Source organism: Wyeomyia smithii, chromosome 3 (genome assembly GCF_029784165.1).
Source record: "Wyeomyia smithii strain HCP4-BCI-WySm-NY-G18 chromosome 3, ASM2978416v1, whole genome shotgun sequence".
Taxonomy (NCBI): Eukaryota; Metazoa; Arthropoda; class Insecta; order Diptera; family Culicidae; genus Wyeomyia; species Wyeomyia smithii.
The window spans coordinates 130,254,060-130,270,840 of NC_073696.1; the positions used below are offsets into that span (position 1 = coordinate 130,254,060).

The 16,781-nt window shown below is 33.4% G+C and overlaps 1 protein-coding gene across 3 annotated transcripts in view; it reads right to left on the bottom strand.

Annotated features, from left to right (window-relative positions):
• Window positions 1-235: 235 nt before the first annotated feature.
• LOC129733281 (protein Wnt-5) overlaps window positions 236-16,781 on the bottom strand; it is a 67,785-nt gene continuing 51,239 nt past the window's right edge. For all 3 annotated transcript variants that reach the window (XM_055695045.1, XM_055695044.1, XM_055695046.1), the window contains 6 exons: window positions 6,282-6,462; window positions 4,022-4,271; window positions 3,726-3,905; window positions 3,128-3,230; window positions 2,893-3,060; window positions 236-1,761 (listed from right to left, as the gene is read on the bottom strand). In XM_055695045.1, coding sequence (XP_055551020.1) covers window positions 1,574-1,761; window positions 2,893-3,060; window positions 3,128-3,230; window positions 3,726-3,905; window positions 4,022-4,271; window positions 6,282-6,462 — 1,070 coding nt within the window. In that variant the 3' untranslated portion in view covers window positions 236-1,573. The remainder of the gene's footprint in view (window positions 1,762-2,892; window positions 3,061-3,127; window positions 3,231-3,725; window positions 3,906-4,021; window positions 4,272-6,281; window positions 6,463-16,781) is intronic.

Consider the following 16,781-nt stretch of genomic DNA (forward strand, 5'->3'; position numbering starts at 1 on the left):
CTTTATTCACACTCATCATAGGAAATGAATTTCAGATAATATTTTTCATGTATCTGAACACTTTCAATTAATAGTGATTTGGTCGTTCTATTAAAAATAATTCATCATCAGCTGCAAATAACATGTTCTGATATACACTGCTACTTCTAATAATACTGATAATAAAACACATTTTCCATACTAAATATATATATATATATATATATATATATATATATATATATATATATATATATATATATATATATATATATATACAATGTTAGATAGAGTAACATTATTAGACATGCAATATGATTAAAGTTGATCAAATAAAACGACAATTTATATTGTAGTAAGTGTGTTGTCGAATGCTCTCAAAACTGGTATTTTTACAGAACTCTTTTGCTCGTGAATGGACTCACTTAATTTCTTCGGAATTGACAACGTTTTTTCTCCATGCGTGATTTTTCATTTACAAGTCGATTATCTACTTGCGTGAAAGAGTTTATTTTGTCCATCTGATTCGTAGGTCTGGCTGTCATTGCAATCACAAGTAGAAAAACAGATGATCTTGAAAGCAAACGAACTTGTGAGATTAACTAATTTCGAATAGTGTGAATTTTATGCCAAATTCAATGGGATGCACCGACAATTAAAAATATTGTCTATTCGATATGTAAACGTTGATAATGTTTTGCAAGTTTTTTTGTGAAAAAACAAATTCTAAATACATCAATTTATAACGGATTGGCAAATACCTAATCATGAATCATTCAAAACGGCCTATAATTCCATGCTTGTAGAATATGCATAAGTCGAATTAATTCAGATATTGAATGTGGGTCTTAACTCCTGATCTGGATGCACGACATTGTACTATCATTTTCTAATTTGCGCTGCCAGCGTCTTTGATAATTTTGTATGATGAATAAGAAAATATTCTTTTAAAATGTTGAAGATTGAGAATATTTTCCAAGGGTAAGGCAAATACCTAAAGAAGAATAACAGTTGTCACGTCCTGCCTAGGTTACTATAAATTATTATGGAGGGAGTTGTCGACTATAGTCACTGTATTTATTAGTCCGGCGAAGTGGATTTCGGAAATCAGCTAATCTGTCGAAGCGTGAAGCAGCGGATTGTTTGACAAATTTCATAGTTGAAGTGTTGTGTTCGTATACTCACACAGTATAGTCGGCAGCTTTTCGAAACTTTGAAACAAAATCAATGGCAAGTCAAGTCACTAATTTGTAATCATTTTCTTTTCATTTTTACCATTCTTAAAAAATTAAAATAAGCATACGTTCTGACCTTTCATTCGAAAATTGCTGATGCTTTTTTTTTTTTTTTAAAGTCATGTGTTAGCGGAAATAATTTCCAGTGGTATCAGTGGTACCACAAATGGAGTATATAGAATTGTCTCGTTCACACTGATAAACTTTTACTGAGAAATAAATAATTCTTTAACTCGTTCTAATACACATTCAATCATACTAAATTCTTAACTGATTCATTCTGTGAGTCAAGCCCTTAATCTAAAAATTCGTTCCTAAGAGCAATACAAAGTTTTGCAATACATTCTTGTTATAAAGAATTATTTACATGTGTATTCTTCTATATGTTTCGTACATATATCACACTTGACCTGACAGCACCACTGAAATTTACAGTTGCACCGTTCTTTAACGACAATTTTTTTTGTGTTATAACCTCTTCCGCAACAAAGTATCGCGCATCCATCTAGGCCCGTAGAAGTTTTGTTGCAGACTCGGCCATGCGTACCTGGAATAATACAAAATTAATAATTTTAGTTTTTTTTAGTTTTTCACAAACAGCCTTTGATGTAGGTATTGAAAATGCAACTTTACTCAACGACAGAAAGTCAGACGGATATTATAAATATATATTTAGGGGAAGGAATTGCAGTTTTATTATATGATAAAAAATGTTTTATACATGTTTGTAAAATTCGACAGGAATGGATTTACTGTCCTGTCGTTTTTAATGCTATTGTATGAAAAATGTACACCCGTAACAACTAGTAATACTCAGAGGGAGAGATATGCGAAAAAAATGTTGTGAGCCAAACGAACATGTCAAAATCCGAGCCAAACGAACAAGAAAGGTAACACATTGAGAGGTATTGCAATCAGGTACAATAAAGGATATTTTTATTTTCAAACGTTTTTGTGTTCTATTACTAAACTATTAACTGAGAATGCTACTAAACTATTAACTGAGAATGTTAGTTCACAAACCTTTTGTATGGTCAACAAAATAATGATCAATTATGGTGCAAGTATATAAAATTGAACCGAAATATAAAATTTAAGACCTTCATGGTTTTCGTGGTGCACTTAATTATTCCCCAGTACTTCCACCGTTGAAATGAATTATACGAATCAAACAAAAAAAAAAACAGTTAGTCAACATTGCGCTTTGAGAAGAGATCTGGCACCTCTGATATGTGAAACCTAGTTGCTAAATTACCGGTTTTATCATTGCTTCTCTCTCTCTATCTATCTATCTCTCTCTCTTTCTCTCTCTCTCTCTCTCTCTCTCTGAGTATCCCTAGTAACAACACATGTTTTCAAATAATGACGAAGCAATCAAAGAATGTTCATTCAATTTTAATCTTATTAAGGTGAAACTGTGTTGAAGCCACAAATCATCAGCCCCAGCACAGCAAACGTAAAATAGCGTTTTCACAGTTGACGCATTAACTATTACCAAGTCTTGTGTCGTTGGTGGTGGCTCGAAGTCGGCCATTTGTGGCTACAACACAGTTTCACCCTAATGCAAATTAATTCGTAAGAGTTCTCATTTGTGGCTTCAATCCAACTATCCGACTATGGGTCTGACGATTTAAAACTACTTTTTTTTTCAAATTGATATGTATAAAAAAAAACTTACCAGGCCACTTAAGTTGCCTATTGTTTCGACACCAGTCCGGGCTTTCGTCGAGATACACTAAATCAAGTGGAGTAGGAATTTTGTATCGGGAGTCTTTCACCTGCAATCTACCTCGTTTGTTGATTTTCACTTGGGTAGCTTCATCATACTTTTCTCTCAAAAAATCACCTGTAGATAGGATTATATGATCACAAATCTCAATCACAAAAGAACAAAATAATCAAGTATGTATTACCAATTTCTCGAATTGAAGTTAACTGTTGCCAACAGGTGATAAGACTGCACGAACCGGATACACCATGACATTTGCATATTATGCGTGATTTTTTTATGATTGCCTGAAATAGTACAGAAACAAATATTCTTGAACCTATTGTTGGTTATAACATATGAGTAACGCCTTGAAAGTGCTCACCAATGGTTGAGTCGATTCAAGGGTGTTTTTTTTCATATTTGAATACTGTTAAATCTGTTTCTACGCTACAATTATATTCAGCCAGCATGTTTTTTTTTAACTTATCAATGAAATGAAATTCTGAAAATGAGAAAGCGCTCTTCTTGATTTAGTACACTACAGAATAGTAACAGTAATAGTAATATGTAATGAACTTGATAGTTAGGATGATTTCAAATCAATATGTCAAGGAAAAAATACAATATGGAAAAAAACGATTTAAACAAAACGATAAAAACTACTATTATGTAACGAAAAAATTCCAGTAACATGCTGCGTTAATTTATTTTTGTGTGTAATTTTTAACATTTTGACCAACTTTTTGCAACGAAATATAATACGAAAATAATGAAATGCAAAACTAAATTAGTGTACCTACCCTTCGTCCTGCTTCATTGTTATGCAGATTCATTAGTGCACGAGCTTTGGCTGAAGCGCTGAACTTCACACCGTTGAGAGTTTTTTCTGGTTTTCGGAACATCTTTTTAAGTTTATCGTAAATGTTAAAATGCTTTAAGTTGAAAACTTCAGAGTTAGTTATTTCTTTGTTAATTTTTTCCTGAAATTATAGATACAAGTTAATGCTTTATGCTTTTTATTCATATTTCAAAGATTTATAGAAATAGGAAAGTAGAAAGAGGAGATATTTTTGAGTCTTTTAAATGAATGTCATACCTGTAAATCGTTCATTTCCTTGGGATCCAAATTTGAACTAGAAATTTCTTTGGCAATTTTGTCTTGCAACTTTTGTAGATCTTCGGGTCTGAAAAGTGTATCTGTGCCATTCAGAATATTTTCACTTGTGTCATTTAATGTTTCTAGCAGCCGTTCGACGATTTTTGGATATTTCGCTGGGATGGAGACCAAACCTCTAGTGCCACGTTTTCGTTCTTTTTCTTTGATGTCGATGAAGGTTTGAGAGAATCTAGGAAACAAAAACGTTACACTATAGAGCTCAGCAAACTGATGTTTATGTATTTTCGAAGTAAAATATATTAAACAGTTTTATTATTCAATTTGTTTTGCAATACTTTGATTTTCAGTGCATAAAACCAAAATTAAAATGTAAGACTATTTTTTCTATTTATTCTGAAATTTTACCAAAGTTTTATTTTGCTTCGGCTACTCAATGAGAGACACATAAAAAATACGCGTTGGTATCTTAAAATATGAGAAATTATAACCAAACTGCTTTAAAAACTACCAAATTCATAGCGACCTTTACTATTGGTGTACCATCTTCTAACCAAAATGAAGTAGCATAGGGTAAGGAACCAATTTTAAGCAGCTCATGCAGCCTCCTGTGCATATTTCACGAACATTTGTTCATAATCTTTTTCTCTGTCTGCACTTATCTCCAGATCATAAAACTGAGTGCGATGAATAAATATTGTGCATACTAAAAGATATGATATTTTTTTACATTTGACATTGTCATTACTTCCTCGAGAGGCAGTTTATCGAAAAAGGCGTCAATTAAAAAACTAACATTAAAAAAAAAATACACTGCGAAATTAGGTTTTCTGATAGCTGCATGATGATGGTACTAACGTAACTATTTACAAACACTGTTGCGCAAAGATTATGGTTAATCTCAGCAAATATCTATGAAAGGTAGCAATGCATTATGGATGTGCATAATAGTTAAATTCCACAAAAAAACGGGCAACCATTTCAATCGACCTCGCCCGATCGATGTAGTGTCTTCGGCAAAGTTGTAGAAAATATTGTTATCCATAACAAAAAAAAATTAAGTGTAAAAAACCATGAAAAAATTTTGATTTTTTTGACAATTTTTAATTTCATTAATTTTAATTTTTCATTTTACCAACTATTATTGTTTGGCTAATAGTGTCTAGTTTTCGCTTGAAAAGATCCGATTTTTGAAAAGAAAGATTTTAGACAACTTTCGAACGTCTTTGGCAGGATTTTGCATAAGACTACTGCAGAAAATTTGCCGAAGAAAACCACCGCGAAAGCGTTCGATATCCTATTGAATTTATGATTATTTTTTTGTGATTTTTTCTATATGTTAAATTAATTGCAATTCAAATGTATTTCATACATCCAATATTTGCATGTGGGACATTAAGTAAATTAGGTTGCCCGATTGTAAAAAATCATGATGGCAGAAAATAAACAAATAATCGTGTATTATATTTAACTTGAAAAACAATCCGAAAACTGCGTGGTAAAATGCTTGCACAATGTAGCAAAGCTTTGATATTTCCGAATCATAACTTGCGGATATTAAAAACAGCTTTAACTGTAATTTATGTACCCCCGTCTGGGAAAGTTTGCAGTTCGTATTAACCTTATATGAACGATCTAGAAGAGCTTGGAGATGGGGTAGGCTATTTTTATTGAGGGTGCATTCAAGTGCCTTCCAGATCTCCCTGCGCCTTCTAGTGCAGTTATACGGTGGCAGTGTTCAGTCTTAACTTTTCGAGGGGCACCGAAGAGTCATGGGTAAACCAAAATACAAATTCCCAAGTTGTTGCAAAGTAAACTGGGCTAGGTACATTCAAAATTTATGTTTGAATGGGCGATTGACGTACCAACCAGCATGGGATTATTCCAAGTAAGTAGCTGTTGGAAATGTTAATTGCGAACTGAAGTTTGCACTGAATGATACAAACTCTGAATCGGGGCAAATAAGCATGGCGTGTCAGATTTAGATACATATTATCTGTGTCCAAATGTACGTATGACGGCATAATGTGACTGTTAGTGTTTCTGACATAAAGTGTCATCGAGAATGTAGAATTATTGCATCTCTTTTGGCTACACCAACAGCTAGGCTGCCTAATGGTATGGAACGTCAATTTGATATGCATTGCCATTAGTGTTACCGAAAATTGTCGACATGAATTATTATATCAAATTCAGCGAAACCAGTACCAAAGCTACCGCCTGTATTTTCGGTTATACTTACTTGTAGCCGAATTCCATGTCGTCGCCACACCCGCCCCATGTCCAATCTTCGTGTAACTGCGACGGTCGAGAGCTCCGGGAACATCCGCATGAGGCTAACTGTCCGTCTCGGCAGGCGCGAGCAATAAAACTGGCAGCAGCAGCTGCTGCCAGAGCGTGGACAAAGGCCATCTCTGGTGATCCTGCAAACAAAATAAATATCACATTCAATTGCAGTGAAACATATTAAGTCTAGCTTAACTGTTCGGCATCGTAGAATTCAAAACATAAAAGAGCTATAATTGTTCATCCAACCGTTGACACTAATGAATTTATTGACAGTACCATGCTTAATTGTTTTACATGTATCGTTAAAATTTGTTACAAGAGTCGTTCATGAGCATTACCTATCCTAGATCGAAAAATGTACTCCATGTTACAATTTGTTTTTTTTTATCGAAATTTCTTCTATATGTTGATGTTTCTATAAACAATTTTTAAAGATTGTATAAAATGGCACAAATAAACATTTATTTTTTTGTTTACTCATTATTTATTATTTATTTATTTGTTTGTTATTTTCATGTAACAATAACGTGAAATTTTACAAAACGCGCAAAATATATCTGGAGTGGGAAAAATCACAAATAAATTTAATGAAACCACTCAGGTTGTACCAAAAAGTAAATTTGATGCCCATAATTCACATAATTGAGCGTTCACAAAAATGGTCTATGTCATGTATTTCAATAGTTGAAACCTCTCCAGGGACGTATAGTTGGCGGAGCAACAAGCGGTAAAAGGAAGGGCATACCACAAGCACGGATAGTAAAATAAGCATGTCACTTACTCTCAATAGTACCTAAGGTCGCTTTTCACGCGGTTTTTTTATATGGGTTTTTTACGCTGATTACGAAATTTACGCGGTTTTTTACGCGAATTCCGGAATTTACGCGGTTTTTCTACGCGGATTTCGGAATTTACGCGATTTTTACGCGGATTCCGGAAACTACGCGTTTTTTTACGCGGTTTCTTTTTACGCGGCATGTATTTCCCGCGTAAAAAGCGACTTTAGTGAACCTAATAAATAATGCCTAGCCAATCGAAAAATCAACGAGAATTTTTTTGTGCATAATTTTTTCAAAAATATTTCCAATACATCTGATAAAAAGAAAGAACAAATGAATGTGATTTTTTCTTTCCGGAATTTTAGCATGTTTTGATCGTCTAAATATAGGAATGTCGTGATGAGTTCTGTTTGGTTCAGAGGTTGGTTGCTGCATCGTTAAGGTGAAGCCACCAACGAATGTGTTCATAAGGCGTCTCAATAAATAACAATAATAATAATAAGGCGTACGTTTTCTTTAAATTTAAAGAAAATATGTTTGTGTTTTTGTGTCAAACTATATCCGTTTTATTTTATAAATTCTAGCTTAAGTTTGAAAGCATGCTTTCCATCTCACCATGAAGTTGACATTTCAAAAAATAGTTTTTAAATACAGCATGACAGCAACAACAAGACACTGCTGTTATTGAATCAAATTTTTATATTGAAATAAAAAAATAGTAAAGGCGTGTTCAGTAGTATTCTGTTATATAATAATAAATATTTAAAATTAGTTTTGTTTATTATGATCCCAAAGTTGTAAAATCTAAATAGCATTCTAGAATTCCATAATAAAAATCACGAGTTTACCAAAATTTAAAGAAAACTTGAACTAATCCACCTTGAAGTGTGATTTGACCCTTCTTCAACGAACATGCATATTTATAAACACATGACACATGTTTCAAATTCTGAAAAGATTTTTTTTATCTAGCATCAAAATAATCCAGAAATCAATAGAATTTGCATAAATGCTTCATGTTAGGTATATAAATTAGAAACTAGTTCTTTTACATGTTAAAATGAAAGAGGATAAGTGTCTATAACTCCACAATCACATGCATTATGAAACTTATTTTTTAGAGATTTTAGCACATATCGTTTCCTTTCATTATCGAAATGGTTCACAAACACAAAAATTCACACCATACACACACACAGAAAATTTTCAGTACGACGAACTAAGTCGTACACTCAGAACCCTTTTTTTGGAAAAAGACTATCATTTCGGGAAAAGAACTACAATTCAAATGAAAGTTGTCAATACAATAACCATATAATAAACCTACTACACGCAAAAGTTCAAGCCTTAATGAACCAACATGTCCTCTCATTTCGCATAACACTTGCTGTAATTTCGCACAATAATTGTGTGAAATTCAATGACGCAACAGTTGTACAATGAATAGATTGACAAAGAATAAAATCGGAATATATAAATCATATGCACAAAAATCGTGTTGTTTCGGTAAACTTCGGTTTCGGGTGAACAATCAGTTTTGAAGCGCCTAAAAAACCGTAGTTCATTTTCGTAAGCCGGTTCACATGAACGATTTGCCCATCCCTAATAACAGTCTGCTGCCGAAACAGCCAATAGAGAGTCTTGTTGCAACCAGATTTGCTTGTGCCAGTAAGGTGGAATCGAATGTATATGAGTAAGATCAGAGTAATCGTTAAATGCAATGTCTTTTTAATAGTTATTGATTCGATAATGCTTTTTCAAGTGGCCGGATTCAGGAAAGTGCATCGATCAAGTAATATTTTCATTAATCTACTTAGTTCGAAAATCATTAGTATTTATTGCTGGTTGCACTTAAACGATAGCAGGCTTCTGAAAAACATTACCAATACCAGTACAAATCTTCATGAATATACCAGCACGGGTAAAACTTAATAAATGTAATGATTTGAAGCCGTCTGATACATCGAAAATATATACGTTTTCCTGAAATCCATCCATGCCCCAGTCTAGTCCCACTTCCTTCCGTCTACATTCAACAAAAAGACAAGAACACGTTGGACCTCGATATTGGAATTCTCATCTGACCCCCTCACGAATTCGTCAGGACCGAGAGCCCGAGGCCTTCCGTGACATCGTGGCTCAGTGACACACACCATATGGCTACTTGAACACCAACGGACAAAAACATAGAACCACTGATCAGAAACAACATGTTAACATGATTTAATTTTAGCTCGTAGTCGGCAGCGAGGATAAAAAATTTGCTCTTAGTTTATAAGATACTTTATAAAGTAAGACACTAGAAATAATTGGCTCTGTGAAACATAAATATGTATTGTGCCGTGTCAAATAAATGCTAATTGATTAAAAAAAAAACATCGAAAATATGCTGGTTTTTAAGCTCAATCATTAGTTGCACCAAATTCGCACAATATTGATGTTGGTTTTAAACAGTCTTTGCGTTTTTTCCATAACTGATAAACCACATGTTAAATTATTATGAAATTCATTACTTGTGGGCTTAAGAGGCAGCCCGTTCCTATAATATTAGTTTCGTTCAAATCAATCATGTAGTCTCTTAGGATCACTGTTATACCTTTGGTTTTGCCAGAAATTTCTATACCTTTTTAGAAGAAAAGCAAACATATACTTTTATTGGTTCAGATACTGGCTGTTTCAACCAACGGCAATTCGCGTGTTCAGAATTTTTAGATTTTCTATTTAAACAGAAACTAGTTTTCGAAATTCGATTGCTCATTTGATGGCCATATTAATTAGCGCTACAGCTAATGTGTTGTAAATAGAATTCTTTGCAGAAGACAACCGCTATCACTTAAAAACCCAAATTAATCCACCTAGCGGTGAGACCTAGCTTTTCTCATTCGCACTTCAATTTTTGTTGAAATAAGTTTGCCAGAAACAAACTTCAATTTTTCGAATAAAATACATTTTGCTAATTTCTTCTGAATTCATAGTTTACTCTAAGTAATAAAATTGGGTATTCAACAGCACATTTATACAAAATATTTTCAAATAAGCATTCACACGCAACATACATTCACACATACAAACATGTAAAAATACACACACGTACACATTACATTCGAAGAAATATGTTTTGAATATAGCAGGCGTAATTTTTGTATGATTGTCAAGTCACTTTTCAGGTAGAGGCCGGGAATCAACTCCGGATTTTATTTCGAAATCCGAAATTGTGGCTTCCTTCTTTTGGATTACACTCTTGAATTGCCAAATACGATCCAATAAAAAAATTACCGCTTTTTGCGTTCCAAGAATAGTGATACTGTATTTCAAGTAAATCATTTTCAACGCGTCACTATCGCAGGCGAAATTCCCGGAGATGTGGAAACAATCATTTATCATTGAATATGGAACACAAAAAAGGGGGAAGGGTGATATCGGCAATTACCGAGGGATAACATCATTATGCACTGGGTCTAAGCTTTTTAAAATTTTAGTTGAAGATGTTCTATTTGCTGCAGTCCGTTCAAATATTTCACTTGCTCAACATGGTTTCTTCAAGGGACGGTCAATTGACATTAACCTCGCAGAATTTTCATCACTTTGCATCAAGGCAATGGAGGACGGAAATCAAATTGATACAATCTACACAGATTTTAAGGCTGCCTTCGATCGTGTTGACCATCAATTATTGCTAACTAAAATTGAGCGTTTGGGTGCCCTTCCTCACTTCGTTAAATGGTTGGGATCCTACTTGATCAACCTTAAGCTGAACATCAAACTTGGATCGACTTTCTCTTACAGCTTCACAAACAGCTCCGGAGTGCCTCAGGGAAGCAATTTGGGGCCATTACTATACTCGATTTTCTTCAACGATGTCAGTCTATACCTACCTTCTGGCTGTAAGCTAGCGTATGCTGATGAACTTAAAATCCTCGTCATTATCGAATCAGTAGAAGATTGCATTGAACTACAGCGACTGATGAAAATATTCTAGAAATGGTGCATGTGGAACCAACTTATCATCAGCGTACAGAAATGCTGTGTCATATCCTTCACGAAGAGAAATCTGCCATTGCGTGGGCTTACGAAATCAACGGACGCCCGGTCGTCAGAGTTGATGTTGTGCGAGACCTTGGAGTTTTATTGGACTCACAGCTTTCGTTCAGAGATCATTACTCGAATATTATTGCTAAAGCAAACTTAGGATTTATCATTAGAGCTGCCAAAGGTTTCCGTGACCCCTTCTGCCTGCGATCACTGTTCTACGCCCTTGTTCGCTCAGTATTGGAAACAGCTTCAATCATTTGGAGCCCCTACATAAACTGTTGGGCCACTAGAATCGAAGCTATACAGTCGCGATTCTTAACATTTGCACTAAGGTTGCTTCCTTGGAGTAACCCAACGAACTTACCACCCTACGAGGACCGATGCCGTCTCCTTAACATGGAAACTCTGCAGTGTTGGCGGAATTCAGCTAGAGCACTGTTTGCTGCCAAGTTGTTGCTTGGTAATATTGACTCTCCCAACCTTCTGGAGCAAATCAACCTGGTACATTCAGGTTGATTTGCTCCAGAAGGTTGAGAGAGTCAATATTACCAAGTATCTTTAAGATCTAGTTACTGTTTAAGACTTAACTTTAGACGAACTAACTACGGTAAAAATGAACCTGTTTTAACGATTTGCAAAGAATTTGACGAAGTGTACCACTTATTTGATTTTTGTCAATCCTGTGAAATTTTTAAAAACCATCTGAAACTATTCAACTTGGCTGCTTAACTGTATTCGTAATAGCTAATAGTTTATGTTTTATTCATGTAGACAAATGCAGTCCGATGAATTAATAAACCAATAACAATAACAATAACAAATGAATTTCATAATGATAACAGAGCAAAATCATTTCAAATCGCCTGGAAATACGCGAAAATTTAATCGACCATTTTTGATTTGAATGAAACTTTGCACACGTATTTGGCTTAGCAAACTGATCATTTTTCACAGATGGAGAGATTTTTTACACCCATGAGTTACATTCTAAAAGAGCGTATGCCTTTTGGCATAGGTTTTATTCGAAGCATTGTAGCCCAGAAACCGTTGGTTGTATAGAAAAACTGTCTGAGAATGAGTTGTAGGGAATTAAAAATGCACTATAAAAAAATATACACTGTACAAAAAAAAATATTCTTGACCAAAAAAAATTAAAAATAAACATTAAATTTCAATTTAAAAAAAGAGTTGAGTTTTTTTTCAATCTTTTTTCTTAAGAAACTTGACGTTAATACGCAACTTTTAAAAAAAATCCAGGATGGAGAAATGTAAAATATTTTTTTTATGGTAGATTAATTTATTTATGAAAACTCTAATTCAAACATTTTTAAAAATATTTGTACTCTGATGATTTTAAAAGATGCAGAGAATAATTTTGAATCAAAAAGCTCTTGGTAGTAAACATTCTAAAGGTATCGGTTTTCGAGTTATTTCTAATTTAAGCTCGAAAAATTATAATTATTTAGGGAAATAAGCAGCAAAAACCATACGTTCATTGGAATGCTAGATCAAAAATATAAAATTCATTCTTTGACAACAAAACGATTGGGCGAACGGTTCTCAAGAAAAGAGTTAAATGTTCTAAGTGATATAAATATATATAAGAATCAAACATTTATTTTCGAGTTTTATTATCTTAGGAACATATTTTTTTATGACATAGATACTTTACAGAACTAGTTTCACCTTATATTTTGTATACATCATAAGTAAATGATTCGTCATCTTTTGAAAACAGCTTCGTTTGTATCATATTTTCTGAAATCGGAACAAAAAAGTAATACTTTTGTGTGGCAGCTATTATTATAGATTTTTTTAATATATTGCTCCATTCTGTTACTCCTTGTTCATATTCTTCCCAACTAAATGACATTTTTGATGAATTTTTATTATTTTTCTGATTAGACCAATCATACAATTCATTTGCGCTTGTAATGGGATGTTCATGTTCTTTAGCTAAACTTGCATTTCTTGCCATTCGTTTTAATATGCCACCAATTGCATCGCATGGGCCTTTACCATGAGAAGTCGCAAAAAAATGCCACTCTGCATCGACGCTATATTTTGTTTTGAACTTGCAAAGACTTGCAAAGTTTTTTCTATTTTTAAATTGTGAGGCAGCTCCATCAGACAGTAATATCGCTTTTTTCAACTTTATTGTTGTTTTCAAAAAACTCATTAATTTGGCAATGAACACCTGAACCGCAACAGTATCATGATGGAGTACTTCCGATATTATGATGAAGCTGATATTCTTGAGTGTTCCAGATTTTGAATAGTAAACAACGAAGGGATGAATGGTGGCTTGACTATTATTCCAACAACTACACGGATCACAAATTGATAAAGACGTATTGAAATGAGCTTGACTGTTCAATATTTTTAATTTTGCAATAACGTTTTCGTTCAATTTGCGTAAGCTTGATGAGCACCGATGATCAGGAAAGGGTTTACAGCATTCGGGCTTGGTGTATTCAATTTTTACTTTATTCATCTTCACAAAATGCAAACTGTTACCAACACTTCTAAAGAAGTGCAATCGTATTTATACACGCAAACAGATATTATAGGATATTGGTAGCGTACTTTACAAACAGTTATTATTAGTAAACAAGTAGGTAGTGTTGCCCGACAAACATATTTTTTTATAAAACATTCGGTAAGGGGAACGTGTAGGTAGCCTAAGGTTTAGCGCTTGAGTTATTTATCCAATCGTTTTGTTGTCAAAGAATGAATTGTATATTTTTGATCTAGCATTCCAATGAACGTATGGTTTTTGCTGGAGAACCATGGACAAATTAAGGAAAACGTGTATTTTCCTCAATAATTATAATTTTTCGAGCTTAAATTAGAAATAACTCGAAAACCGATGCCTTTAGAATGTTTACTACCAAGAGCTTTCAAAATTTTGATTTCGAAAATTTGATTCAAAATGACTCTTTGCATCTTTTAAAATCATCAGAGTACAAATATTTTGAAAAATGTTTGAATTAGAATTTTCATAAAAAAATTAATCTACCATAAAAAAAATATTTTTCATTTCTCCATCCTGGACTTTTTTTTAAAAGTTGTGTATTAACGTCAAATTTCTTAAAAAAAAAATAAAAAAAAGTTCAACTATTTTTCTTTTTAAATTGAAATTTAATGTGTATTTTTAATTTTTTTTTGGTCAAAAAAAAATATTTTTTTGTACAGTGTATATTTTTGTTATGGTGCATTTTTAATTCCCTACAACTCATTCTCAGACAGTTTTTCTATACAACCAACGGTTTCTGGACTACAATGCTTCGAATAAAACCTATGTCAAAAGGCATACGCCCTTTTAGAATGTAACTCATGGGTGTAAAAAATCTCTCCATCTGTGAAAAATGCTCAGTTTGCTAAGCCAAATACGTGTGCAAAGTTTCATTCAAATAAAAAATGGTGGATATTCGACCATAGGTCATTTGGCGCGATCTTGCTCAACAGTATAATGTTGTCGTAATATTCTTGAAATGAGTTGTGCTAAAGAGGTAGTAAAATGAAAATAAAAAAATGATTCCTAGTTTTGAATAATTTAATTCCTAGCAACGCTGAGAACGTTCAATTTGAATAAATATGATGCTGAGGCCACATATTTAAAATTAAGCAGTTAGTTTTAAACAATCTTTCACATAATAAATTAAAATAAAATAAATCACTTGCTAGAGACCGTTTGTATGACACCTGTTTTGCTCAAATAAGTTATGTAATCTTTGAGATAAGAGACTTCCGTTATTTTTGCAATTTGATACATAATGGTTAAGGTAAAAGTCTGGCTGTAAAATAATATTTTGAAAACTTTGGGACAACTTGACCTTTCATTTGACTCTGAGAACGTCGAAATCGATCCGGCCACCTCCGGGGAAAGTGAGCGAGTTTAAGCGGTCTTCAGAATATGTTTCCTTTCAAAATGTGCTTTCAAATTTTCATACATAACGGACAAAGTTACAGTCCGGTTACAATAAAATTCAATAGGGTTTTATGGGGCCAGTGGGGCTTTATGGACCTACCATCAAATATTAATTTTGTGAAAATCGGTCCAGCAAAATGAGTGAGTTTAAACAACCTCTGGATAACTTTTCTTTGCATAACTTTTGAACCATATGTTTAATTATTACGAAATTTATGAGTTAAGAATTTTGAAACAGCCCGTTCATCTGACACCAATTTTATAAAAATCGGTTGTGGTTTCTGAGATATTGATGTTTCGTGATTTTTACATTTTGATACATAACCTCTAAACTAAAAATCCGATTACAATGAATTTCAATAGCAATATATGGGGCAACTAGACCTTTTATTTGCAAAGCATTTTATTTAAATCGGTCCAGCCATCTCTGAGAAAAGTGAGTGAGAAAAAAAAGTTGCACATACACACACACATACATATACACATACATACAGAAAATGCTCAGTTCGTCTAAGTGAGTCATATACCATATGACATTCGGCCTTTGGGACCACTTTTATACCGTTGGTTTTTTCCAGTCATTGCTATACCTTTCTAGGAGAAAGACAAAAAGTAATGTTCATTGCGAATTATTAACGAATGATTGCCCATAATGCCTGCAATAATTTTCATATATGCTCTTAACAAAATTATTTTTAAAATCCTGTTTCAACTGATGACGGTCCAGCTCAAGAAAAAACGTAAGTGAGTAACGAAATAGAAATATATAACCAATTCAATACGAAAATTTCGTTTCGGTTCGTTAAAAAACGAATATGAATAAATGCCTGAAAGGCAAAGCGGTGTGGATAAAAAAGTCAGATCTACGACCAAGAAGGTTTCATTTTTGTAAAAAGGATGCTGCTTATTTTTCACGGTGATCACTATTGTTAAGTGCGGTACAATTTTCCAACAACAAACGACATGAGGCACGTATAGTCCGATAATGAGCTTCCTTCTAGGTGGCATACCGTCACAACCAGTGTCGTGAGCAATAATAAAGCATAATTTATTGCACATTCAAGCCAAAAGAGATCGCACCGCAACATCAAAGAGAACATATTTTGTCGGAATGCCAACGTGGATTGTGCGATGCGGTAGTTTTTTCTATATGCAGTTTGTGGCATTTTCTCCTTGTTCACACATAATCATGTTTGACCACCGATCAGATCCAGTTTGCCAGAAACAAGCCGCCGTAGACGACTATAGCATTGAATTAATCGTTTTCAATTATGTAAATTAGTGAACGAAGGAGTCTTTTTGGTGCCGATCATGTTATGTTAATTATTTCCAAATTTTACCGTACACGTATCGGAGCAGGAAGTTTGTTGAATGGTTGATTTGTTTATCAGCATATTAATTATGTATGTTTGCACGTTGGCAACACTGTAAATGCACAGAATAAAAAATTGCAACCGAATTAGTTAACGTTTACAGCATGTATCGAATGCATTTATTTGAATGGTAGCATTTTATATATTTAAGGATGAATGGCGTTAATACTTATATTTCTGCTGCATTGTGAGAAAAAAAAGTTGATTTGTTATTGGTTTGTAAAAATAAAAAAAAGTTTAGTCAAGTTGAACATCCTTCAAAAGTACGAAAATTTTGTCAAAATTTATTTTGGTTGATTTCAATGCACTGTTGGCTATCATTATTAAAACAATTTTTA